Genomic DNA, 27,681 nt, shown 5'->3' with positions numbered 1-27,681 from the left:
CACTCCTGGCTTATCGAGGGGACAGCTGGGCTCTTCGGATTAACTCAGTTCCAGCAAACTACTCAGTCAATGGAAAACAGATTCTGAACGAATAAAAAAATTGTCTCAAGTTAAATTTTTCATTTATGAATCAGAAGGCACTTCAAAATTCCGGAGAGCCACAGTGTCACTGCTCCTGGGCCACCAATCCTGCACAGGACCGGAGGAGGAGCTGGAGACAGGGCAACGTTTCTGACCTGACGTGTCCTGGACATCAGTTGAATAAATCTGGTTCAGCTAGTTTGTCGAGCACACAGCACAAAGACACACGGATGTTTGCATTCTGAATAAATGGGATTTTGCTGTATTGTGGCAGTTTATAAAATATTCTCATGGGTCTGATATTTGACTCGAAGTAAAATTCAAAAAATCATAACCGTACATTTAAGAGGTCACAATGTGAGAGGCAAAGTACTCATTGAGTACAATTCTCTTAACTGAATCACCTTGCCAATCAGTACTCAGTGTCCATTCAGAAGCATGAGATTAAGCTGCTGGCGCTCAACTGCTACATGTGCTAGCACTGAGGACTCCACTGCCAAAGGACCCAAGGCTCTCAACCACACAGCATAACCAGGGCCTGCCTCTGGCTGGGCGAGGACCTGCTGGCGCCGCCCAGAGGGCGGCCTGAGCACTGGACACCTGCTTGTCCCTGCCAGGTAACACCTTACCTTGAGAACACAGGCCAGGGTGCAACTGTCAGTCACATCTTTGCTGGGGGAGCAAAAATCAAAACCCAATTGCCAAAGGGCCTGGTTGGGAGTCCTCTGAGGTAGTTCCTTAACTCGGGATGCCTGTTACCTACTCTCTCAGAACTCAGTCCATGCGGAAAAGTATTGAGATACCCATGCATTGCTTTAATCATAAGTCACTGTAACTGAGTGCAAAATAAAGGAAACTCGAGTTGCTTTATTTAGCTTCCAATTTCTGGGAGGCTCAAGAATTATAATTATTCTGGACAACAAAAGGAAATAAGACTGTGCTTACAGATCTTTTTCTGCCATATTCTTTCTGTAGGATTGCTATTTTATTGTTGCCCTTTCTGTTACATGGATGTACACACCAGGTGTTAAAAGGTACAATACATTCTACAACTGAGCACCACTTTCTGTAACTGAACAGGCAAAGAGATTACACTGAACATCAGCATCTGGCAGTATTTTTCAAAAAAAAAAATGTGACTAAAATGGGTTTAAATTGATTAACACTATTAAATCACATCTAATATTTGCTACTACATGATTCAATACAGCTATACGATACAATTATACAAAATGTGTTAACATCAAAGAATACAACCAAAATTAAGATAGCAAACAAAACCTATATAACTTTTTTTTACAGGAAAATACTTTTGAAGTATGCATGTAACTGCCCATTCTTTTAAAGAAAATCTACTGCAAGCAAAGTTATCAACCTCCAGAAAAATCACACATAGCATTACTAAGCATATCCCCAAAAAGTGTACAATATGCACACTTGGAAAATACAAAATTAAAAAAATTGTAAGCAACAGGTGAGCTTCATATTTATAAGAATGTGAAAAGAAGTCCCATTTTTAGCACTGTTGTATAAAGAATTGTCTTTTGATGCGAAGTTCATGACTTGTCCTCATGTTGGGACCACACTTTACAAAACACCGTGTTTTTGAAACGAGATTACAGAGCTAGATAGAGTCATATCTTAGCAATGTCATCTTATTAAAGTTTTTTAAATTTTTACTACTTTATCAAAACATGTCCCTTAAGAGTGTAGGATTCATTTTTAAAATTCTTTCCTAGAAACAATATACAAAGGAGAGGCATAGTTATTCCCAAACACACTCCTGGAAGATGCTTTCCAAGGTCCAGAAGGCTCTTCTCTCTCGTCTTCTCACTGGTTGTTTTTGGCCTTTGCATGTGTTAAGATGTGAGATTTCAGGTTAGTCGACTGAGCAAACTTCTTATTACAACCATCGAAGGGGCACACATAGGGCCTGTCTCCGGTATGGATTCGCACATGTGTGCGCAAATTGAAGTCCAGTGAAAAGCGTTTCCCGCAGCCTTCGAACGTGCACTGCCGGGGAAAGACCAGAGAACCTGCTCAGTGACACAAGGACCCACCGCTGCGCTGGAGGGCAGCTTACTTCTTTGACCTAACACTTTCCTCCCTGCCCAGGGGAAATTTTCTGGCTGTTCTAGAATTAGTGGGCATGGAGCTCTAGCTCTGCGAGAACAAGTCCTAAGACCCACAGGAGCGCCCTCCTGAACCATTTAAATATCAAGTAAGAGAAACACTTGGATCTCTCTAAATATTATGTTATGGTCCTAAAACTCATGTACAAAAACACAGGAAAGCTTCTGGTGCCAAATCAAGAACCAGGTCAGGTTTACTGTCTGTACTGACAGTACATGGGCTTCTAAAATGAGACAAAACGTTAACTGTTCTTCCTCTCGTACAGTAACCATTTTAGAAGTCCCTGCCAATTAGTGATTCAATATACTAACTACCCAAACTAAACTGCTTTGACCCCACCGTGGATGCACCCGAAATTTAGTTTTAATCTTGCTTTTGAGCAATCCTTTCTCCTGATGTGATGGACACTACAATGGTCTCCAGTATGTCACAGAGCAGCCCTCCTGTGACAGGACACCAGGCCACCTCTCCCTGAGCTGGAGCTGCCTGCCTACACTCGAGGTGTGTGTGTGTGTGTGTGTGTGGTGGGGGAGAGGGGGGTGGGGGGGGGGGCGGAGGGACTGGCTCTACCTGAAAGGGCTTCTCTCCAGTATGAACCAGTTGGTGCCGTTTTAGTTTTGAGCTCTCAACAAAAGCTTTGCCACACTCTGCACAGACGTGGACTCGGGGGCCGTGGGTGTGCAGATGCTTTCTCATGGCAGAGTTATCCCTGAACATCTTTGTGCAGCCCTTCAAACAGAGAGAGAAGCTTAGTGGTTCACACTGCAAAGTGCGACAAAGGGTCAACCACTGAACAGCCTTCACTGACACACTAAAACAAAACAACCCCAGCCCCATTTTAATTTTACTTAGTATTACAGCAGAAATATTAAAATATTTAAGACAAAAAAACAGACAGCTGAAAAAGGCCTTATCATTTAATGTAAACCCTTGTTTTACAGATGAGGAAACTGAGGCTTAGAGATGTCTTAAGTAGACTTGCCCAAGGTCACACTACTAATAGTAGCCGAGCTGGGAGTAGAACCCAACACCCTGGCTTCCAGCTATACCACCGCTGCCTCACCCAACTCCGTCCCCCACATGAAGTAACAGAAGCCCTGAGAAATAAATGGAGTTAAAATGACGGCAGTCCACCACTACCTTTGGTGGGCCCCATATTCTGTGCTGCAAGAATGGGCTGTCATTCTCCATCGCCTACTGTTCCCTCTTCTCTCTTTGCCTCTTTCCCCTTCTTGACAGAGAAAGAAGCAAGAGGGTCTCCAAGGAATGGCAACTACAGAAGAAATTGATTTTGTGAGACACTAGGAAAAGAAGCAGGCAAACTGATACGGGAGCGGGGCGGCAGATGGGAGGGTGGCGCTCAGAGAAGCATGTCCTGCCCAATTTCTTCTGCAGTTGTTGCCCAGTGATGGAGTGGGTGGGGGAAATGACAGACAGCACAACAGAGGACAGCACAAGCCAACCAGTGGACAGCTTCACAGGCAGAAGGGCGGGCAGGAAAAGCCACAGTTTTTTCACCTTGACCCCTAGGTTGAGTTTCCATTTAGAAGATGGGGTTTTAAAGAAGTAGACAGAGAAGCTAGAGAGATGGCAGGCACTCAAAGGCAGAACTGTTTTCAAATGCTTATCTATATTTTGGCCCCAATGAAAATCACTTTACATTTCACACTCTCCACACGAAGAGCATTAAAAAGAACAAAGAACTTGTGAGTTGCATAGTCATTAGAGGTGACACCTCAAAGCTAAATTTGTCCTACAATCCATCATTTTAAAAATTATTTATTCCTTAAAAAATTCTGCCCTTTGTTTTTCTGCACCTGTGTGATATTTTCTGTTAGTTTTACATCCAACTAAGTTTGAAACTGACCCAAGCCAATACCTCAAAGTACCTTTTTGGACTATCGTTTTATTTTAAAGACTAAATCACATTTGAAAACAATTAAGTACCCCTTTAGTAACACACAATTAATAGAGTAAATTAAGAAAATTGTGAAGAAAATGACGAAGTCTTATTAAGCTTACTTTAGCAACATCCAAAATAATCCCCAAATTCTTGTAACGTACCTACAGTCCCAATAAAGTCCATGGGTGAGCACACAACCCAATGTCTAAGACTGACTTGTTAATGATCCAAAAATAAAATCCTAACATAGTATATTCAATATATAGTAATAATAAAAACACTGATGCCCTATAGCAACCCCATTTAATAGCATTTAAATTGGCCTTTACTGAACAAAACTTACATTACAAAATATAGTCTCTTGAATATAGTTCCTCACTTAATCTCAAAAAATATGAAAACAAATAAAAAGTACAAATTTCTTATAATCTCTCTAAAACTTCATTAACAGTCTAATGAACACTTTTCCCCTAGCATTACTTACTTTATGAGGGCAAGCTATTGTTCTTGGAGCATCATCTTCTTTAATTTTTCTTGGCTTCATTCTTACCAAAAGAAAAAAAAGAGAGAGAGAGAGAGAGATTTGTAGGAGTGGGTAGACTCAACTGGCATAAATCATATAGTCCCTAAAATGTTTTCCTTACAGGTCCAAAAGCTAAGATTACAATATGCTTCCGTGCAGGGGAGGGACGAGACAACTCACATTCGGAATACCTATGCGTGTGAAGCTCTTCCCACTGGCCAGAAAAGAATGCTGATGTTCAGAAAGACCGGGTTGCTGCCTAGGGTCGCAATGCTAATGAGCTGGTGGGGCAGTTTAGGATGGCCATGCTGTGATCTGTGTGACTCAAATATCTGCTCCTTCCACGGAACTCTTTAAAAGATACAAAAGATCAGCAGCCCAGATAAACAGGAAATCTCCTAGAAGGTGTGAAACAATGTATCCAAGAGCAGTTGTGATAATAAGGATGCCTTATACCCAGAGAAACAGATATGGGAGGCTCTTAAAAACATATATCCCGCCCGTCCTGGCCAGTTTGGCTCAGTGGATAGTATGGGCCTGTGGACTGAGAGGTCCCAGGTTCAATTCCAGTCAGGGGCATGTGCCTTGGTTGCGGGCACATTCCCAGTGGGGGGTGTGCAGGAGGCGGCTGATTGATGTTTCTCTCTCATGGATGTTTCTGGCTCTCTATCCCTCTACCTTCCTTTCTGTGAAAAATTGGTAAAAAAAACAAAACCCATAATAATAATAAAAAAATATATTCCAGACCAGCCCGCACTGGCTCAGTGTTTGAGCACTGACCTATGAACCAGGAGGTCATGGTTTGATTCCCGGTCAGGACACATGCCCAGGTTGTGTGGGGCATGCAGGAGGCAGCCAATCAATGATTCTCTATCATAGCTGTCTCTCCCTCTCCGTCTAAAATACAAATACTAAAAAATATATATATCCTAACACAAATACTTAAAAAAGGGAGGGGACCCACTCATACTGACAGAAATGACCTTTTAGATCACACATAGGTGTAATAGCTCTGGAAGGGGAACCTAACTGCTGTTAACTGTAGTGTTGGCTACTGTAGGAGCCCCCGAGGGACTGGTGGACAGACGGAGACTGACGGACAGACGGGAACACCCATATCTCTTCATCCTGTTTAATTTTTAGCACACTACTGGTTTTTCAAAAAAATAAGAGCATTTCTTTAAAAGGACAGAGATGTCTGGCCCTGCTTGCGAGAGAGGGAGTGCAACGAGAGTTCTGATCCCATGAGCAGCCAGATTGAGCCCTGCATGGAATTACTATCCAGAGAGCTTGCTGAGTGGGTAACTTACCTACCTGCTATTTCCCCTGAACCAATACTTGGTCTTTTGTCAAAACTTTCTCTCCAGCTCTAACTGGTTTGGCTCAGTGGATAGAGTGTCGGCCTGCGGACTAAAGGGTCCCAGGTTCGATTCCGGTCAAGGGCATGTACCTTGGTTGCGGGCACATCCCCAGTAGGAGGTGTGCAGGAGGCAGCTGATCGATGATTCTCTCTCATCGATGTTTCTAATTCTCTATCCCTCTCCTTTCCTCTCTGTAAAAAATCAATAAAATATATTAAAAAAAAAAAAAAACACCTTTCTCTCCCAATACTCCCTACAGAACTGTGTGTGGTGGAGGGGTGAGAAATTAAGAGTTCCTAGAAAAAGATGTACATCTCTGGAACAAATGTTCTTTCTGTCCCTAGTTTTGCCATCTCAGGTTCCTACAGGAGGATGCTTATTTAATGAACAACTAAGTCAACGATCCCTCACCAAGAGCCAATTAATTGACCTCCACCTTTTTAAAAAAAAAAAAAAATATTTTATTGACTTTTTACAGAGAGGAAGGGAGAGGGATAGAGAGTTAGAAACATCGATGAGAGAGAAACATCGATCAGCTGCCTCCTGCATACCCCCCACTGGGGACGTGCCCGCAACCAAGGTACATGCCCTTGACCGGAATCGAACCTGGGACCTTTCAGTCCGCAGGCTGACGCTCTATCCATTGAGCCAAACCGGTTTTGGCGACCTCCACCTTTTTATTAGAGTTTTGCTGTCATCTTTGTAATTGCAAAGGCCCTAACAACATCCTTCTTCACCCTTCATCTGGGACAAGGACTAGCTTCTTACTTTATAAAGTCTAACTTAGGAATCACCTAAACTTTTCGTGCCCTGGAGGAGCAGAGGTGAAACAATTTATCTGGCAGCTATAACTTATTTCTAAGGAATTTGTTCGAGACTGTACAAATTTCGTTTTACATGACAACATTTTCAATCTAGTATCCTCCCCGTACCCCAACATTGTAGGTACTGGGCCTTTCTTGTACTTAAGAGAATTACCACATCAATTAGCAAATATTTTCTAAGTGCCTGTTGTGTATAAGGGCTCTGAACTAGCCTTTGTTATTTTAAATACCACTCAATCCTAGAGTTTGGTTGGGTCTGAGTTCACAAAACTAGGTAGGACAAAAATTTGATGCCACTGCGCCACCTGGAGGTTATATCAAAGTTTGAAAAACTATAGTGGTTTATATGAAAGGATTCTATTCCAAATATCAATTAAAAAGAGTAATTAAGGCCCTAGCTGGTTTGGCTCAGTGGATAGCGTGTCAGCCAGTGGACTGAAGAGTCTCGGGTTTGATTCCAGTCAAACGCCATGCCTGGGGGTTGCAGGCTGGATCCTCAGTAGGGGGTGTGCAGGAGGCAGCCAAATCAATGATTCTCTCTCATCCTCTATGTTTCTATCTCTCTCTCCCTCCCCCTTCCTCTCTGAAATCAATAAAAAAAATTTTTAAAAAAAGAGTATATCAAGAACCAAGCTTCAGTCTTCCCAATTAAGAATGTTTTTACCTTTGATGACCCCACTGATGTGTTCTAGGTCTGGACTCTAGCTACACTACTGTGAGTGCCTAAATTCATAAAATGGTCCTCACCTAAAGAGCGTCAATTTCACTGCCTGCAAATTCTCTCAATACATCATTTTTTAAAAAATGCCCATTGGAATGACAAAGAAGTCTTACTGACAATCTTTTCCCTGACCCACCCAACTTGGGGTCTGAATGTGGCAGCAGTGGATGTCCCTGTACCAGGAGGGCAGGTGTGGCTCAGCTGAGTTTCCACACCCCATACATTTTCTTAAGATTATTGCTAGGAACTGCATTTTTATAAACATGATAAACTTTAAATACACACAAAAGTAAAGAGAATGGTGCCATGTACCATTTACTCAACTCTTAATTTTTAAAAATGCTATTTATTGAGTGTTCTCTTTCTTTAAATGTCATTTTCAAAATGTGTGCAAGTTTAAAATGCATTTGGACAAAAAGGAAGTGGAAGGTATTTAATTGCAGCCACTCTTAAGCTGCTTGGCAAATCACCCTGCTCAGAGCAGCGAATGAGGCAGTAAATGCTGGTACCTTTTGCACTCTATTCCAATGTAAACACTGGGAAAAGGTCATTTCCCAAAGAAGTATACTGAGACGGAAAGAGTTTTGTGAATAAAGACCAAAATCTTCACAGCACCAATTTATATATAACTTGCAAACAAAAAATATATATTCTATATGTGAAATCCAAAAATTGTAAAAAAAAAGACTAAAATCACATTACTACCATTTTGAATATCTTCTTGACTTGCCCAAAATAGACAGAAGTAGCCAAGATTGGAGTTTTCATGGACTGTGATACTTTACAAAGATCTTTTGATCCAAAGACGACAATGACAACACCAAAGGCACTACAAATGAGACGGAATGGGATGTGCGACTTGATGCTGACTTCTACTAGTTTCACGACCTTGAGCAAATTACTTAACTTCTCAGCCTCAGTTTCTTACTCTGTAAAAAGGTATAACGCTGCCTACTTTAGAGCTGTGAAGGTTAAAAGTTGCACATTAAACTCTTGGGAAATGATAGCTATTATTTTCACCAGCTGGCTGTGTGTTAAATGGGCCTAGCTAAAAATGAGTTAATTCCTTTAAAAAAAAAAAACACACACAAAAAACCACCCAGTAATACTTAACAACCCAGGTCTAGTGCTCCACCGAACCACCCTTTCAAATAAAGGACTGTGAGATTGGAGAAAGGGGCACCGGTAAAGTAAGAGGCCTCCTCGACGTGTTAGAAATTATATGAGGAGCCAGGTACCAACAAGAGATGTTTCCCTTTCAATTAACATGGAGAACCCACTCCCTACGACATGACTGGTTTCATGCTGTCTCATTCTGCATCTGTGGAAGACATGGTAAAGGTTGGACTCCAGGACCAGAAACTGTAGGAATTTCCTGGTATGATTTCCTGCAGGGCATTGAGTAAACCAGAAGTTCCAGTCAAGTTAAATCTGCAATGTCCCAGAGCCGAGATTACATTTCTGAAGCAATGATACTTGAATGAAAATAAGCCTCTTGCCTGCAAAAGCTCGCTTGACTTCAGACTGGAAACACCAATTGTGACCTGTGCTGACAGGACAGAGGTTTCTGTGTAATACAGCTAGCATTTGCAAGCATGGTAAAGAACTATAAAAAGAATAATGCTGCCTTAGACAAGTGAGACAACATTTGTTAAATGAATTATCTCCTAAATAACAGTGCATATTCATGTGATGATACTGAAGAGATTTAAGGTACTTTCAGCTCCATGATCACATTCACATTAATCCTGTGATTAAAGTCTCGGGGTGGGAAATGAACAACAAAATAACCAACCTGGGACTAACTTAAGCACTCTTTATTCTGATCTTTCTAGACCAAAAGTTTCCAAAGGGCTAACTTTAATTAATGAAAAATGCACAAAAGGTGTCTATTTAATCAGGAATAGAATTTGCCAGGTCCCACCCACTGACCCTTTTGGAAATATTTACTAAAAAGACATTTCAGGAAATAAGTGACCCATAGCTCCACCTCTCAAACACCATGACTTCCAAGTGTAAGTCATTATTTATACTTGCCCACATACTAACTGATTTACTAAGCCGTCTAGGGTCAGTGCAGCAGGAGCCTGAAACATCCTGTGGTCTGTTGCAAGTCCAGTGCAAAATCCCTGCACCCAGTATATGAAGGAGAGAAAAGAGCAGCTAACACACCTCCTTAAGCCAACAGCCAAATTACAAGAGGAAGTGGATGAAGAGTGCAGGCCAGAAAAACAAGTTCTGTGGATCTTTATAAGCAAATAAGATGGGGTCTGGCCCCAACAGTTTGAAACTTGGTGCCTTCTGCTTTCAGAGTCTCAGTCACCAATTCTGGGGACTCTGGGAAATTCCATTCAGCTGTTGTTACTCACATTCTCAAAATAGGGCATTCTTGGCTCAATATTTCTCACCATCACTACTATCCAATTAGAGATTTGTTCCGTTTTACATGATCTTTTCAAGATACCATGGGAAATGGGAGTGAGAATGAGCCCAACCCTATACACTTCATATACATTGTCAAGGTGAGCAAGATCTCATTCTATTGCATATAAATGAAATCTTGAGCAGGTTGGCCATAACAGAAATAAACCCATGCTATATATTCAGGTGATCATGTAAATACTACTTACTACAGAACTTAACAATGTGCCAGGATCACCCTGCTTGCTCTAGAAATCCAAAGGAGTAGCTTCCGTTACCCACAAGAACCTTCTCCTACAGTGAGTCAAATGAGCTCTCTTCAAATACTGTCAGTATTATGCCCCATTTTTATGCCATTGCTTTCCCTCATCCTGCCCCCTTTTCAGGGAGTTTCTGATTTATCTTTTCATTTTTAGAAGACTCCCATACCACCAAAATCTCCTAGCTTCTTACTCATGCTGTCCACTAATGAATGAGATAGACTTTCCTTATAGCAATTCTCACAACCCACAGACTTCCTGTACTAAACTGCCTCTTGCAAAGCTGTCTTCTTGGTTTTCTTTTCACTGTATTCTTTAGGAAGTCTTCCTTTTGATGTTCACTCTCATTTTACTAGAATAGATCCTCAAGTCACCTCCTCGGAAAGCATGCATGCAACACAATGAAACAAATCTTGTATTTGATCGATAGCTTTGCTGGATCAAGAAGTCTACATTTAAAATTTTCCCTCAGAAACGTCAAAACTGCTCCACTGTCAGATAATTTCTTGTTATCTATTGCTGTTGAAGAAGAGTCTCAATCATTCTTTGTAGATGAGCTATCTTTTCTCCCTCAAAGTTTTTAGGTTCTTTATCCTTAGTGTTTTGAAATTTCATAAATGGTACCTTTAAGATATCTGGTACCTGGGTCCTCAGAAGGAAGGTCTCAGGGAGCCCTGATACAGAGGCAAACCACTTGGGAAACGCAGAGGCTTCTATTCCACAACAGTGACACGTGTCTCCTGGGTTGAGGGCTGAAAGACCCTGGGTTTTCTGTTCAGAGGACTGGGAGCAAGCTTCCAGATCAGCGGCTCTGATTCTCCCGCAAGGTCAACAGCGCCAAGGGTTGTCCACTGCTCACTACCCACAGGTTCTCTTTCTGCAACACTCTCTGCTCCTTCACGAGGTCACATCACAATGTACATTTTAGTACTACATTCCTCCCTCCCTCGGCCTCCTGCAGACTCCTGGCTCTCTCCATGCTGTGCTCACCTACCCGAGTCTCCTCCTCCTCCTCACCTGAAAGATCCTCTGGTCCTTCCCTGGTTCCTCTTCCCCTCTGAATACCAGGGCTTTCCCAGGACTTCCTGTGGAGTCTTTTCCCTCCAAAACCTCTCCCTCAGAGAGCTGACTTACCTAACACTTCCAGGCTTTCAGCCACCCCTCATCAGCCCCAACTTCCCAACACCACCTAGTCTAGAATGGATGTTTCATTAGTACCTAAAATCAAACGCTGTCTTACCCTGAACCCCCAGACCAGCACCACCTCCCCATTTCCCATCATCTAAGGAGTAAAGATTAAAAAAAAAAAAAAAAAGTTTTTATTGGTTTTCTTTTTTATAGAGAGAGAAAGGAAGTGGGAAAGAGAAATATAGATGAGAAACATTGATTAGCTCCCTTCCGCACATCCCCTACCTGGGATTGAGCCTGTAATCCAGGCAAGCACCCTGACCAGGTATTGTTGAACCAACGACCTCTCAGTGCATGGGACAATGCTCAATCAACTGAGCCACACGGGCCAGGGCAAGGAGCAAAGCTTTTTATCCCCCTTCCCACTATCTCCTCTCACCTTTACTCTTTCACAGCACCCTATCTCCCAGGCACACCTGACTGCTTGCTGTTCTCTGATTATACACTGGATATGGAATGTGTGCACCATGATCATGCCAATCTAGCATACAGCCCACCACAGAAACCCCACCTACCCATCAAAGCTCAATGCTCTTCAAGGCCCCAATCAAATGACACTTGCCACAAAGCTTTCTTTGACCCTCGTGTCTTATTATCTCTACCCCTAAGGTAGAGCCTATATCATACATATCTCACTAAATTCTGAGTACCATAAAGGTCACTAACTTTAAGAACACATGACAATATTAAACATTGGTATGACATCTGCCCTAATCTTCCCCAAATCTCTAATCTCAATAATGACTACTACAGATTCCATCTATATTTGTCCTGGGGTGGGGGTGGGGTGGCTAATATTTGACACAGGCCTGCATTTAAAATATGAATGGCAGATTAACAGCTGGAACAATGTCATTAACATAAGTATTGAGCCTTAACTTTTTTGCTAAGCCATAACAAATCAGAAATAAATTAATGTGTATATTTTTCTCTGTAACTAATTTCACTGGACAGGAGAACAGTGTTGGAACCCTTGTTAAAACATAATGGAATTCTTAAACTCATCTATTAACATGTGGGGAAACTGAGGCTCCAAATGGCAAGAGGTCGCCCACCTTGTTTTTGGCAGGGCTGGGAGGAGACACTGGAAACTCCAGGGCCTCCAGCTCCTTCCTATTCCGCTCTGCTCTCGAGAAAGAAAAAAAGGTGCCCCACTCTGTCCTTAAGAGAGTAGGATCACAGATTTCCTTCTTCCTGACCCAGCCCTTACTAAATTTCCTGGGTGGTTCCAGGCTCCACTCAACCTCAGGCAGGGGAAAAGAGGACTCTCCGCTCCAGAGTTTATTAGTTCATTTCATTTTACTTAAAAGTTTACATTTCTGTAAACTTTTCTATGCCCTTGTAAAAACTGCCCAACAATACTGGAAAATAAATAATGTAAAAAGGGCAGAGGCTTCTTCTATAGGGAACTCAGCCTGTTTTAGGCAAGACAAACATCTAATGGATTCAGACCTTCCTTGCTGCTTACCTCTTCACAGTCATAGGGTCCCAGCCATGAATACCTGAACTCTTCCTTTCCCACCAGAGCTTCCCTAGTGCCCCAGCGAATCACGAACGCATGAAATCCTCTCTAGTGGTCAGCTGTACAAAGCAGTAAAGACCCAGGTGTCCTGTAGCTTAGCCCAGGACAACACACTGCATATGAAACTTACACGAGCAGACCAGGGGATGGTGTAAAGATAGCCATTACCAAACAAATTATATCCAATTTATTTATTCACAAGCAATGTCATTTATGGAATTAAAGAGTATTTACTTCATCTTATTGTCTTCAAGGATCTAAAATGGTGCCACTCACATTAACAGTAGTTACTATTAAAAATAAAACCAACTGCTTTTGTTTTCAAATGTTTCCCCCTAGAGCAAAAATACAAACCACCATTGTAACTTAGGCACAAAAAAAATACAGCTGGCAACACTCAAGTAAGATGAAAAGAAAGTTCTTGTAACTTACCTAGCAAATTCTGCCAGTTGTTTGGGATCTGAGAGGTCAATGCCAGGTATCCCTCCAGGAGGAAGTTTCTTTCCTGTCATGTACTCTGAATAATCAGGAGGTGAGTTCTCCCCAATGATCTGTTCTTCAACCACCGTCTCATGGTCAATATCTTTTTTTTCATCTGAAGCACACCAAAAGATGATCTTAGTGAAGTAAAAATGTCTATGTGGGCAAATACATTTTAAAAACTATATAAAGCGTTTTCATTAGCAGCTTCTTAAATGGGAAATTTATAGCCACACCTCGATTTCTTAAGCACCCAGTCTTTTTCCTTAATCTCTTAAAACCCCATTTTTGCTTGAAGGTCACCAAAATCTTCAATGCCAAACCCAGTGGGTCTGTCTCTGAATGCTCCTTCCCAGACCATAGGGCGGTTCCCCAGCACCTGCTTGCCTGGATTCATCCACTTCTCTCTCTGGCTTATCTTCAGCTTCTTGCTTCTCCTACCACACCTCTCTCAGAGTTCTGCTTTTGGTCTATCACACGCATTTCCTGTTAACCACCAACACTGCAACAAGTCTCACTTTATAGCCTTCACCTTAGGTAGACTCCTGCCTACCTCTCCAGCCTCCTCATTCTTCACTCTTCTCTCCTCACTCTGCTCAACTCCACTGGCCTTTTAGTTCCTCAAATGCACCACGGCTCAGCGCCTTTCCTCTGCAACTCGCTCTTGACTTCGACTTATAACTATAGCTGTGTAATAGTTGTCGGCTCTTCCACCAGACTGCCAGCCCCTCCAGGAAAGGGGTGCTGGTCAGTCCTGACCCCATGTATCCGTAAAGCCTTGTTCAAAGTCTGCACATGATTGGCCCTCAATGAGCACCTGGCTTGAAGAATGTAGGACACATCTCTAACTCATGTTACCATCATCTCAAATCCAATAGGGTAAAGGGATATTGATCCCCATAATTAATCTCCTGTATCACAGACATCAAATCCTATTGATCATTTTTAAAAGGTCTCCTCTCCCTTTGTCCTACCACCATCACCTTAGTTCTAATCATGTTCTGCTCTAGTGATGCTCCAAAGGATAAACTGATACAGAAAATATAAGCTGATACACTTTCACTGGTGGTGCCTCAACAGAGGTATAAACTACTTCAGCCTGGCACTCCGGGTTCTATGCTGTCTAGTTTCATTTTAATACATCTAGGCCCGACATCTATTTCTCTAGTACATGTGCCCCTCCATACTCCAACCAGCCATTTTCTCACAGGTGCCTGGCAAGATACTCCATAAGCAGGAGTTCCCCCCTCGGCTCTCTCTAATTCCAGCCTACCTCCAAGCCTCCCATTCTTACTTTCAATTTCTATATCATTTATTGCTATTAACACTGCCAAACACTAAAATCATGCTGTTATGAGTTTCTGTCAGCCTGCTCTCCTAAACTGGAGGGAAAGGCCCAGAGCCCAAACCAGCCTTCTACAGCTCTGCTGCCTAAAAGCAGAAAATAAGTGCTCCAAAAATACAATGTTAACTGAAATGTCCTTTTTCTCCACCAAAGTGATTCACAAACAGCAGGAACACTAGAACTTTCAGAAGTGAAAGCTTGGTTGTCCAACTCTTGCATTACCTTTCACCAGTGTTAAAACCCATGACCAAAAACCAAACCAAATTCTGCAATTAATGTCACTACCAAAAACAGCACATAGCCGTTTAGCACCCTGCTCTCTGACATCAGACGTGAGGGAAAGATACCAGTAGAACAGGTAGAACGTAGGTTCATTTGATTCAAGTTCAGTTCCTCTCAGCAATGAAAAGCACAGAATACAACTGCTTTAAACTTTAAGCGCCTCTCTTTGCCCATCACTCTCCATTTCAGGAACTCTTGTTGGTCATTACAAGGAATTGCAGAATAGAACAGCAGCAGACATTTCACTGAATGTGTGTGTGTGGGCACTAGTTTAATCACACATACATCACCCTACAAAGTGGGAATATTAGCAACTGCATTTTACAGAGGAGCAAGATGAGACACAGAAAAATTAAGTCAGTAGCAAATGTGAACTCATGAAGTCTAAGACCGTGTACTTAGCCGTTACGCTCAGCTGTCTTATTTGGAACTAGAAAGGACTAAATAGGACTGTGCACCTGAAACCTGGATAATTTTGTTAACCAGTGTCACCCCAATAAAATTAATAAAAAGGAAAAATGAAATAAACCACTTGGCACAATGCCTAGCAAAAACAAACACAAAAAACACTAGATAATATCTCCCGGGTTACCCATTGAGAGATGAAGAATATCCATCCAGGAATGAAGGAGTCTAAGAAAACAATAGCTGGGTGTATTAATAAGAAAGTTCAAGAAATGTAGTTATTGATCGTAAGTCACAAGGCTGGGGTTCTGCACTGTGACCAGATTCTTTCATCCTCTCTTTTCTCAGGGCTGAGGCAATTCTTTCACCTCCAATCTCTCCAACTTACACGACTGCTACTATGCATCAACTAACTGTCAAGTAGCACAGAAACACATTAGTGGGCAGGGAAGCTCTTTTTCTTCACTGATGTTTTATATTTCTGATATGAGAATGATACCAAGACTCAGAAACATTGCTGCTCTAAGCAAGCTACTGATGAGAGCACATCTCAAGGATGCTGGGGCAGAAAAAGACTGACCTCCTGGCGTGAAGAAGTCAGGCTAAATCACTTGCTGTATTAGTTCAAACCGTGACTAAAGGCCTCCTATGTGCCTGGCACTGTTCCATTTCTGGCTGTTCAGGAACAAAAGCCAGAAACAAAACAAAGTTTTTGCCCTGTGTTCTCAAGATCAAGGTGCCAGCCAATTCAGTGCCTAGCGAAGGCCCTCTTCAAATGCCTTTTTGCTGTGTCCTCACATACCCAGAATTCCTGTCTCTTCCTATAAGAGCAGTAATCCCATTCACCAGGGCTCTAACCTCATAACTTAATTAGTTCCCAAAGGCCCTACCCCTAACACCATCACATTAGGGATTAGGGATTCAGTTTCTGACTTTTGGGGTGACACAAAGAGAAGTCAAATGAGGCTCAGTTCTTAGTTTCAATATGCAAGATGAAGCATGGTGGGGAGGAGAGGACGACACTAAGATGATTAAGAATTAGAACACAGCCCTGGCCTGGTGACTGGGTTGGTTACAGTGTTGTTCAAATACACCAAGGTCGTGGATTCAATCCCCAATGGGCACACACAAGAATCAACCAATGAATGCATAAATGGATGAAACAACAAATCGATGTTTCTCTCTAAAATCAGTAATTTTCTTTTAATGAACAAAATAAACCCAGAGCAGAGGCTGGCAAGATTTTACAATCTCTAGGAACAGCCTGTGGGACAAGCTGAGCCTGTCCCACTCCCCTCATTTTCACTGTTTCCTTTTTATCCTCACTTTTCAAACTTTTGGTAAAAGATATTAACATAGCCCCAGCCGGTTTGGCTCAGTGGATAGAGCGTCAGCCTGTGGACTGAAGGATCCCAGGTTGATTCAGGTCAAGGGCACATGCTGGGTAGTGGGCTCGATCCCCAGTAGGGGGCGTGCAGGAGGCAGCCAATCAATGATTCTCATTACTGATGTTTCTATCCTTCTCTCCCTTCCTCTCTGAAATCAATAAAAATGTATTTTAAAAAAATATATTAACATAATATTTAACTCTCTGTAAATGTGCAATTCAGTAGCATTAAGTACATTCACAATGTTGTGTAACTATCACCACTATCTATATGCCCCAACAGAAACTTGGTACCCATTGAAAATAACTCTTCCTTCTCCAGCCTCAGGTAAGCTCTATTCTACTTTATTTCTATGAATTTACCTATTCTAAGTATCTTTTATAAGTGGATCCATACAGTACTTATCCTTCTGTCCCCAGCTCATGTCACTGAGCATGTTTTCAAGATTTATCCATGTTGTAACACATATCAAAATTTCATTCTTTTCCATGCTTGCATAATATACCTGTATGGGCATACCCCATTTCGTTTATTCATTCATCTATTCATGGACACTTAGGTTATTTCCATCTTTTAGCTACTGTGAATAACAGAATGACGGTATACAGATACACTTTCTATTTTTATAAATAAAATTTGATTGGAACAGTCATACTGGTTTGTTTACATACCTCCTATGTCTGCTTTCCTGCTACAATGACACATGGAGTTGATTAGTTGTTTCAACAAAGACTGCAGGATTTTCAAAACCTAAAGTATCACTATCTAATAATTTTACAGAAAAGGTTTGCCGACCTTTGGTCTATTTAATGAGATTTCACTTAGAAAAAAAAGAATTAAACCGCAGTGGAAAGCCTTCTATTTGAAAAAAGAAACAATTTTTGATGGCGAGATTACTAAACAATGGGGTTTACTGCCAAAAAGGACATCTGTCAAGTCTTTAAAACAGATTAGAGTGAAGTTTTATTTTGGAGGAGGAATAAATATGACTGGGCAATGACTTTGATGCCTGGGGGCAGGATAAGAATGTTGAGTTTCTTGTTTCCATTTCTTGGAGGGTGGTGTATCATCAGCTGATATGGAGGACAATGGGGGGAGGAGTCTGTGCAGGAGCAGGTCTGGAGTTCCACTGAGATCTGTGTGACACCCAGTGGACAGACCTCAAGGAGGTACTTGGAGATGCAACTGTGGGGGAGAAGAAATCTAGGTTGGAGAAATATATGGGAATCAATGGCATACAGACTCTATTTAAAGCCACCAAAATATAGAATATTATCTATTGAAAAATATATAGACAAAGAGAGAACTCAGAACCAAAATCCAGGTAATTCCAATGTCGAGAATGAGGAAGACTCTGCAAAGGAGACTGAAGAGATGTCCAGATGTAGGGAGAAAACTAGGTTTGTCTACTGAGACTTTTACTCAGGGACACACCAAGTGCAAGTGGTTCACGGTGAGGGCAGTCTCTCCCAAGTACAGACATTAAGAGCATGGTCTGTGCATAATTTAAAAACTGATTAGAAGTCAGCCTGCTTTTGATTATCACCACACACCGCATTTCTAAACGTCAGTGATACAATATTCTTGCCTTAAAAAAAATCTTGTTGGTCTAAGTTCGAAATAATTGCTGTGGTTACGGTACACTTTCATGTTTATTTTTTTGTTTTAAATATATTTTATTGATTTTTTACAGAGAGGAAGGGAGGGGGATAGAGAGCTAGAAACATCCATGAGAGAGAAACATCGATCAGCTGCCTCCTGCACGCCCCCTACTGGGGATGTGCCCGCAACCAAGGTACATGCCCTTGACTGGAATCGAACCCGGGACCCTTCGGTCCGCAGGCCGACGCTCTATCCACCGAGCCACACCGGTCAGGGCCACTTTCATGTTTTTTACTTATTACTTAGTAAGCAGTGTATTAATTACCTGGAAATAAATTTGGAAAACTTGAAGACTGATGCACAGAAATTGTAAAGAGGGTCATTAACTCTTCAATAACAAAATGCAAGGAAATAAACTAGTTACATAGAAATAAATTATATTCTATAGAAGAGAGATTGCCAGAGAAATGACAAAAGATGCTGGGTTCTTTGGCCAGGAGAAATCAAAGACAATGTTCGTCTCATTTTCAGCAAGAGCTGGACACATATTAAAATAACAGATCAGCCCTAACTGGTTTGGCTCAGTGGATAGAGCGTCGGCCTGCGGACTGAAAGGTCCCAGGTTCGATTCCGGTCAAGGACATGTACCTTGGTTGCGGGCACATCCCCAGTAAGGGGTGTGCAAGAGGCAGCTGATCGATGTTTCTCTCTCATCAATGTTTCTAACTCTCTATCCCTCTCCCTTCCTCTCTATAGAAAATCAATAAAATATATTAAAAAAAAAATAACAGATCAAATAATGTCAGTGTTTGTTATTACTTGGCCATTTTACTTGATTTTTGCAAAAGAAAATCTTCAGAAATCTTTGCCAAATAGAAATTTATGATGCTCTAAAAGAAATTAATATTTTATTAAATTTACAGACCATATGTTCAAAAAATATAGTAGCGAAAAGTTACTCATTTTTCTTTTTTTTACAATTTTATTGTAAAATGTTTTAGTTATAATACGCATTCAAATAAAGAAGACTTTCACTGGCCACATATTCATTTCTATGGAAATAGATTCGCCATATAGAGAGAAAAGGTGTTAACTGATCCACTCTCAATGTCAAATGTTATGTACGCTATTGAGCTGTACTTACTGGCAACGGGGTGATAGCAATACCCATCTAGGTAAAGCATGTTAATGAAGCAAAGTATCTAAATCTGCTTTAAAAAACTGTTGTATACAGTTGATCATTAAACAACATAGGCTTGAACGGCACAGGTTCACTTGTATGCAGGTTTTTTCAATAATACCTGGTTACTATTTTCTATCAGAGGTGGGGAGTACGTGGAATTTCAACTGTGTGGATGTGGCACCCATAACCTCTTCTTGTTCAAGGGTCAATTATGTGTATACTAGGTATACATCCTCTCTGGAGTTTTCCTAGAGGGCGGACTTAGTTGTTTCAAGGAGACAGGGTCAATCCACATTAGAAGTTTCATTGCAATGAGTTTCTATAACCAGTGTTAACTTAAATTTAAAATTGTGATTACCAGAACACAACTGGGCAAAGCAAATTAAAACCTACGTCACAATGCCCAGCTGGCGTGGCTCAGTGGTTGAGCATTGATCTATGAACCAGGAGGTTACGGTTTGATTCCCGGTCGGGGAATATGCCTGGATTGAGGGCTCGATCCCATGCAGGAGGCAGCTGATCAATGATTCTCTCTCATCATTAATGTTTCTACCTCTCTCTTCCTCTCTGAAATCAATAAAAACTTATTTTTTTAAAAAAACCAATGTCACAATTCCTATATGAAAAAAGCTGAGAATGCAAGGCACTGCTTCATACAAATAGGGTGGTGGGGGAAGTTATATTGAGAACTTCTCATCAAAATTGTGGATTAGTCATATGTCACTAACCTCTGGTCAAACACAAATGACCTGCTACAATCAGACCAAAGTTTAGTTTAATGGCCTCAAATGGAACATGGAAAAGCTAGCCAATGCCACCCATAAATGGGACACACATTTTTAATTATTTCAGCAGGATAATCAATTCATTCACATTTTAAAGATATTCTCTATTTTTTGCATATGAAATTATTCAAAGGGTAGAAAAGTTGTATAATAAGTCCATTTCTCATCTATGCCTTTCCCTTCTATGTTAGCAAAGCTATAATCACTGAAAGTCTAGTTTGAGAGGCAAAGCAAAGAGACTCAAAAGAATTTACAATCCAAAAGGTATGATTAAGGAACTAAATGAAAAGGCTGGGAGTATTCTTCAGGTCTCCAGAGAAGAGGTGAAAAAGTGGAATCTTGCCCTAACCGGTTTGGCTCAGTGGATAGAGCATCGGCCTGCGGACTCAAGGGTCCCAGGTTCGATTCCGGTCAAGGGCATGTACCTTGGTTGCAGGCACATCCCCAGTAGGAGGTGTACAGGAGGCAGCTGATCGATGATTCTCTCTCATCAATGTTTCTAACTCTCTATCCCTCTCCCTTCCTCTCTGTAAAAAAATCAAAAATATATTTAAAAAATAATAAAAGATAAATAAAGACTGTTTCTGGGCTATTTAAAAAGTGCAGTCTCACCTGCCCTCCATGCTCCAACTAAACTGGCTTTGTGTGATTCAATGTCTGATATAAGGTACATGATAGCCCTGGCAGGTGTGGTTCAGTTAGTTTAGAGCTGCATCCTGTACAATGAAAGGTCACTGGTTTGATTCCAGTCAGGGCACATGCCAGAGTTGTGGGCTTGATCCCCGGTAGGGGATGTGCAGGAGGCAGTCGATCGATGTTATGCTCTCACATTAATGTTTATCTCTCTCCATCTCCCTTCTTCTATCTCTAAAAAAATGAAAAATATATTTTTTAAAAAGATCTCTTTCCTTCAAGAGGCCTTTCCTTCCTATTCCTGAACCTTGCTTGGTTTCCTTGGTTAATGAATAAAGAGAATGGCACCTACCTTATAAGGTTAAGACAAGATAACACACTAATGCCAACCACTCTGTCTGGAATAGAGGAGTGTGCAAAAACTCCTTTGGTCCACTTTTCCCTCCCTCCTGGGTTTAAGGAGACAGTAGGTACTATGCTTAATGGTTTTTAAAGACTGTAGTAAGCAAGTAAAGAACATAGAAAATTATAGACAATCTTCAGTTAGGTTACACTTTAAGTCTTTTGGGCCATTCTAAGTGTGTGAAATGTGACACTAGATTGGTGGGAATCTGTGCATTACTACCAGTCAGTGGTCCCCTTCAAATATAAAGCAGTTTATTTTAGAATTCAGTCCTAAGTAAAGCTTGATTTTCCTTATAATATTTTCCCATCTTGGAATCAGATAACAGTAGTAAGATTTCCTTTTGTACCTTGATTGCCAGGAAGCTCATTAGGGTTGACCCTAATGCTTCCTTATTTATATTTTTTACTTCCTTATTTTGTTGTTGTTAATCCTCACCCAAGAATATTTTTCCCATTGCTTTTTTAGAGAGTGGAAGGGAGGGAGAGAGACGGACGGACATCAATGAGATTGGTTGCCTCCTACATGCGCACCGCCCTTGACCTGGAATTGAACCTAAGATCCTTTGGTGCGTAGGGTGGTGCTCTAACCACTGAGCAACTGACCAGGATGGACCCTAATGCTTCCTTTCTTCTGAGCCTGAGTTTCTATTTTTACCAATTCTCACAATTATTTACGTATTTATTTACTTATTTATGGGTTAATTAGATTTTATTTCTCCACACCTTCCATTTTCGGGCATTAACTTTGGTCTGACCATTCTAGGTGACTTTTAGCAAAAATGACATTCCTTATTCACCACTACCACCTCCTTCACTTAAATGGGACAGAGACTCACTGCTAAGCAATAGGCCAAAGTGAGCCATAGGCTGTTTCCACTTTTCCCCACTAATGAAGACCTTAAGTAAGGATAATATCACTTACTGAGTACCTGGTACCTGTTTTATGCCAGCAACTATCACATTCCTTAACTCAAGCAAAAACCTTTAAGTTTATTAACACCCCATGTTTTTTGGTTGAAGAAATCAAGCCTCAGAAATACCAAGTAATGTACTTAAAGCACAGTGAGCCACAGATCTAGGATTGATTGTGAAGTCCATGCCTTTTCTAAAAAGGGAAGGCTTTTCCACCCCTCCTCACCCTCAACATTTCTTTCCCACCTCTGTTGTAATAGAGGAATGTGGCATTTGGGTCTATAGGCTAGGATTCTGCCTTGTGGACTCAGCTAGTTACTGAGAATATTCTCTGTGTCTAGTGCTGTTCTAAGGCTGCAGGGTTATAGCCCAGGGTTTACACTCTAAAGCAATAGTTCCTAATGTGGGGCATATGCCCCACAGGGGGGGCAATTTGACTTTTAAGGGGGGCAATTCGAGAATGAGTTATGAACAGTGAATTTTTTTGCATTTCTTATGGTTCTAGGGGCCTCATATACAATATATAAATATATTGTGACATATTTATGCATTTGAGTTCTCTATATGTTCTGAAACTTCATTTGCTTTCATATCACTTCATATTTATTTTTTAACAGCTTCTTAGTGATTTCTTCCTTAGTACTTCAGCTGTCCTTTCGTTCTTTTATTTTTCTCTTTCATGGATGCCATGTTCTTTGGAAGCTTGTTTAGACCAAGTTAATGGCCTTTTAGGCTTCCTCTACGTGAATAGAAGTTCACTTTTTGAATAATAAGAATTATATGTCACGGGGAGTGGGGGGGACGACACATCAGGATTTTAGAGATGCATGTGGGGCATGACCAAAAAAAGGTTGGGAACCACTACTCTAGAAAAAGTAGATAAGAAATTAAAAGAAAAAGGGCAGGACGTTTGCAGACAGTGCTACAAAGAAAATAAAACAACAGTTATGAGATAGAGTGACAGTGTGTGTGCGCTAACTTGAATGAGCAGAGAAGGCCTCTTAGAGGTGAGACTTGAAAAACAAGGTTGCACTAAGAATGGGAGCACCCAGCTCAGAGCACTGGAAGCAGAGCAAGTGCTAAAAAACAAATTTAAGGAACTGAAAGAAGGCAGGAAGGCTGGAGCATAATGGGAGTAGAGGGAGGAGCGGGGAAGGAAGCAGGGGCCAAATCATGTGTGGCCCTGCAGGTTATGCTAAGGTGTTTGGATTTTCCTGACAATAATGGGATGTCTGTGGGGTGTGGGTATGGGTGTGTTAAAACATACAAAATATAAAGTTTACCATTTTAAACATTTCTAAGTCTACAGCTCAGTGGCATTAAGCATATTCATTGTTGTGAGGGGTCTTTAAGCCAGGGAATAAAGTCAACTGATTTCAAAGTCTTAGAAAATTCAGAAAAGAATAGATTGTGTGTGTATGTGTGTGAAATCCAAAGGTCTGTATTTAGTCCTTATTAAAAATCTATAAAAACTTATTTAATATAGAAACCATATGTATTTATACAAGAAAAAAAAGCCCATCACAACCAGTTAGATTGTTTTAACATTTAGTCATATCTGAAACCACTGTGTAAGACTAACTGAATGATTACTAAGCATTTTACTCAAGAGAGTTCCTAATATTCTACAATTAAAGAGCTATGCTTTAAGAAATGGAATATATTGTTTCCTACTGTCACAGAGGAATTTGGAAAGGAGAATTCCTTGGTATAAAGGAACTGAAAATGCTTTTAGGGATACCCCTACTCCAAACAAGTCATTTTACAAAGATCCCAAGGTAGAAGTTAAGATATTACAAGGTCAGATACTTTGGATCAGTGCTCTCTAAAGAGGAAATTTGATGGTTTACTAATATGATTCCCAAAACCACGGGGCTGCTGTTATTGGTAATTAACCACCAAGTTAAATAAAATGGGACTGGCTAACACAATATACTCAGCACTAGGAAATGGTCCCTTTCCTGCACTGAAATAAAAGCCCACCATACATAGGAAGGTACAAATTTATACAACGGAGTCCATTAACTTCTATGACCTCCCCACATCTTCCTAATGTTCTGCTAACAATAGGGAAATGTGTTATTTCCAACATCCAAGTAAGATAGCAAATTTTAAATATACAAGGTTTAAGAGTTTATCCAATATTATAAAATACAACTCACGGGTAAATTTCCAGATCCTAAAATTATAAAGTTTTCACTTTTGCATCCTCTTCCTATGGGAAGCAGTTAGAGCAGGATTTATAAAATGGTCACCTGGAAAGAACAGATCTGGAGGTAACAACAGCAAAAAGCAGACCTTAAGAACTGTTCGTTCTAATAATTTTTTTTTTTTTTTTTGCTAATAACCTGTTATGGGCCCTAAATTTTGCTGCCTTAAAACAAACCGACCTTACTAAGCAGACTTAGTACATACTCGCGCAGGAGTCTGGCATACTTTCAAAATATTATTTTATTTATTCTCTTCCAAAAGCCTAAAATGCTAGGAGGTAGGTCAGGAGTTCTGACCTTTTCCTGATATAGATTCTTCTTTCCCGACTAGGGAAAGTCTGCTGTTGAAGGTGGGAGGGAGAAGAAAAGGTCAATAATGTGGACTGGAGAGTCTAACAGTGAAGGCTTTATCAGTAAACCAGGCTTCCAGAGCTACCAGGTCAGGAATCAGGATCTGACTTGGGCTGCCCCACGTAGCTGTTGACGTCATTACTTTGGAGAGGACTTCTTTGGCTTTGCTCCATGGAAATTTATGTTTATAGCATTCCTACTTAGTGATAAATACCACGGCCAAAAAGGAGAACTTCAAAATCCACAGAATGGCAAATGTTAACAACTAGTGACTGTTGGCATACCTGAATTTTTTTAATATATAACATTAAAAAAAATTTTTTTAAATGTATTTTTATTTCAGAGAGGAAGGGACAGGGAGAAAGAAACATCAATGAGAGAACCATTGATCAGCTACCCACTTCATGCCCCACACTGGGGATTGAACAGTGACCTCCTGGTTCATGGGTTGATGCTCAACCACTGAGCCATGCCAGCCAGGAAACACTGAAAAAGTTTTAAGATATTTCGATTTTCTTTCAATTTACTAATTCTAGTATCAAAATTTTTCTGGTCTTAGATGTTTTGCTCAATCCACCACCAAGCACTTCTGCATGTGGTCTAACAAGATAATTAAAACATCAACAGCCTTGAGTGAAGGCCACAATTTTTAACTACCTGAAACATCAAGATTTTAAAGCCTTCTTAGGTCTCTCTCAAAACTAAATGTTTTAAATACTCAACTTTTATCATTAGCCTCCCTACTCCACCTAATGCTCTAGTTAAGTGGTTTTGTTTACAATAAGCTCCGTAAAACAGTATGTCGCTCCTATACAGTAGTGATGAATAATATTGTGCCCCTAATTCGGCAATATTGAAATAGTCATTAATTATATTCCAGGGGGAAAAAGAAAACATGTGCCTTGAAGCGATGAATTAAGAATAATGAAAACAGCCCTAGCTGGTTTGGCTCAATGGAGCATCAGCCTGCGGACTGAAGAGTCCCAGGTGCAATTCCAGTCAAGGGCACATGTCAGGGTGGCGGGCTCTATCCCCAGTAGGGGGCGTGCAGGAGGCGGCTGATCAATGATTCTCTTATCACTGATCTTTCTCCCCCCCCCTCTGAAATAAAAAATAAATTAATAATGAAAACAGTTGAACTGTGATTAAATAGTGAATGTGTTCAGCCTTACCTGGGCCTTAACCTTCTCATGTGAAAAATAAGAAGGTCCTGTTATCCATACAATGGAGCACTATTCAGCCATAAAAAGGAAGTACATCCACAACATGGGCGAACCTTGAAAACAGACTAAGCCAGACACAAAAGGCCACATACTATACAATTCCACTTAAATGAAATGTCCAGAACAGGCAAATCCAGAGAAACAAAAAGTAGATTAGTGGTTGCCAGGGGCTGGGGAGAGAAGGAAATGGGGAGTTAACCCTAACAGGTATGGTGTTTCTCTTTGGGATGACGAAAATGTTCTGGAATTAGATAGTGGTCATGGTTGTACAACCTGGTGAATATATATTAGAAACTGTTGAACTGTGCACATGTGAGTTATAGCAATTTAAAAAAGGAAAAAGCAGATGTCTAAGGACTTTATAACTTTCAGATCTAAAACTACCCTATAGCTACTGCTGTCCAATTCAAAGGCACCAACCATAGGTACCACTGTTACTCTGGTGGGAAATCAAAGAAGATGGCATATAACCAAAAGAAACGGATAAAATCCAAATATTTGGTTTTCACAAACATGCTGGGCCCCCATTCAGCTTTTTTTTTTTTTTTTAAACCAAGAGGCACTAATAAGTAACTAGAGTCCTGAGAATATGACCCTATATATAGTTATTTTTATTAAGAACTTCAGATAACTAAGCTTGGTGTTAGACAAACTGTCACCTCACAGAACTCATTCCAACCTAAAAGAATGTTTTAGTGAAACTCTAATGTAGTTGAAACTTTCGAGACAGGATCAAATGAGAGCAAGTATGTGAAGCAGTGAGTACATTGCCTGCCTATACACACACACACACTCTTAGCTTAACAATTAACCTGCTTTGATTTCTTTAATAGATTTTTATTGATTTCAGAGAGGAAGTGAGAGGGAAAGACAGAAACATCAATGATGAGAACCATCGATCAGCTGCGTCCTGCACACCCCAGTGGGGATTGAGCCACAACCCAGGTTTGTGCACTGACCAGGAATCGGACTGTGACCTCCAGGTTCATTGGTCTACACACTCAACCACTGAGCCATGCCCGCAGGGCTGATTTCTTCACCTCTTATCAATTAGCTCCTCATTTCAGGTCTGAAGATGAAACTACAGTGTATGCAGAATTTTAACTTGGGACATGTATAGTTAATTACCAACTATTTACCTTCTCTTTGGCAATAATTCCAAGCCACAAGAAGAGGGCTAATTTACCAAAAAACATGTCTTAGGAAATAGGCCATATTATGTTATTGCCATCAAATATTTACCACCTTTATGCACAGAGGACTCTGTAACACCAGACATTCTTTAAAAAAAGGGGGGGGGTGGGGGGAGACAATTACCCCATACTGTGCAACCAGGTAAGCAGCCACTTGCACAGGGATAGTAATGACTTTTAAACTAGACTGAAGTGTAAATTAACTCCCATTAGTCAAGCCCTGAGACTTTCCCCCCTGACTGATTTGATATGTACCACTTCATCAAGTAAAGCCTCATTATCAAATTTTCAAGGTATTGAAAATAGATTAGCAATTTGGTAAGATCAAATGCAAAATCTGTAAAATT

The 27,681-nt window shown here is 40.8% G+C and overlaps 1 protein-coding gene across 1 annotated transcript in view; it reads right to left on the bottom strand.

The window, feature by feature from the left end:
* Positions 1–318: 318 nt before the first annotated feature.
* YY1 (YY1 transcription factor) overlaps positions 319–27,681 on the bottom strand; it is a 29,789-nt gene continuing 2,426 nt past the window's right edge. The window contains exons 2-5 of the mRNA XM_080648449.1: positions 13,370–13,532; positions 4,602–4,662; positions 2,785–2,943; positions 319–2,094 (exon numbers count right to left, since the gene is read on the bottom strand). Of these exons, the coding sequence (XP_080504575.1) occupies positions 1,912–2,094; positions 2,785–2,943; positions 4,602–4,662; positions 13,370–13,532 (566 nt within the window). The 3' untranslated portion in view covers positions 319–1,911. The remainder of the gene's footprint in view (positions 2,095–2,784; positions 2,944–4,601; positions 4,663–13,369; positions 13,533–27,681) is intronic.

This window comes from Plecotus auritus, assembly GCF_963455305.1.
Source record: "Plecotus auritus genome assembly, chromosome: 1".
NCBI lineage: Eukaryota > Metazoa > Chordata > Mammalia > Chiroptera > Vespertilionidae > Plecotus > Plecotus auritus.
The sequence above is the reverse complement of the archived record's forward strand: the minus strand, read 5'-3'. Positions and strand labels throughout refer to the sequence as shown.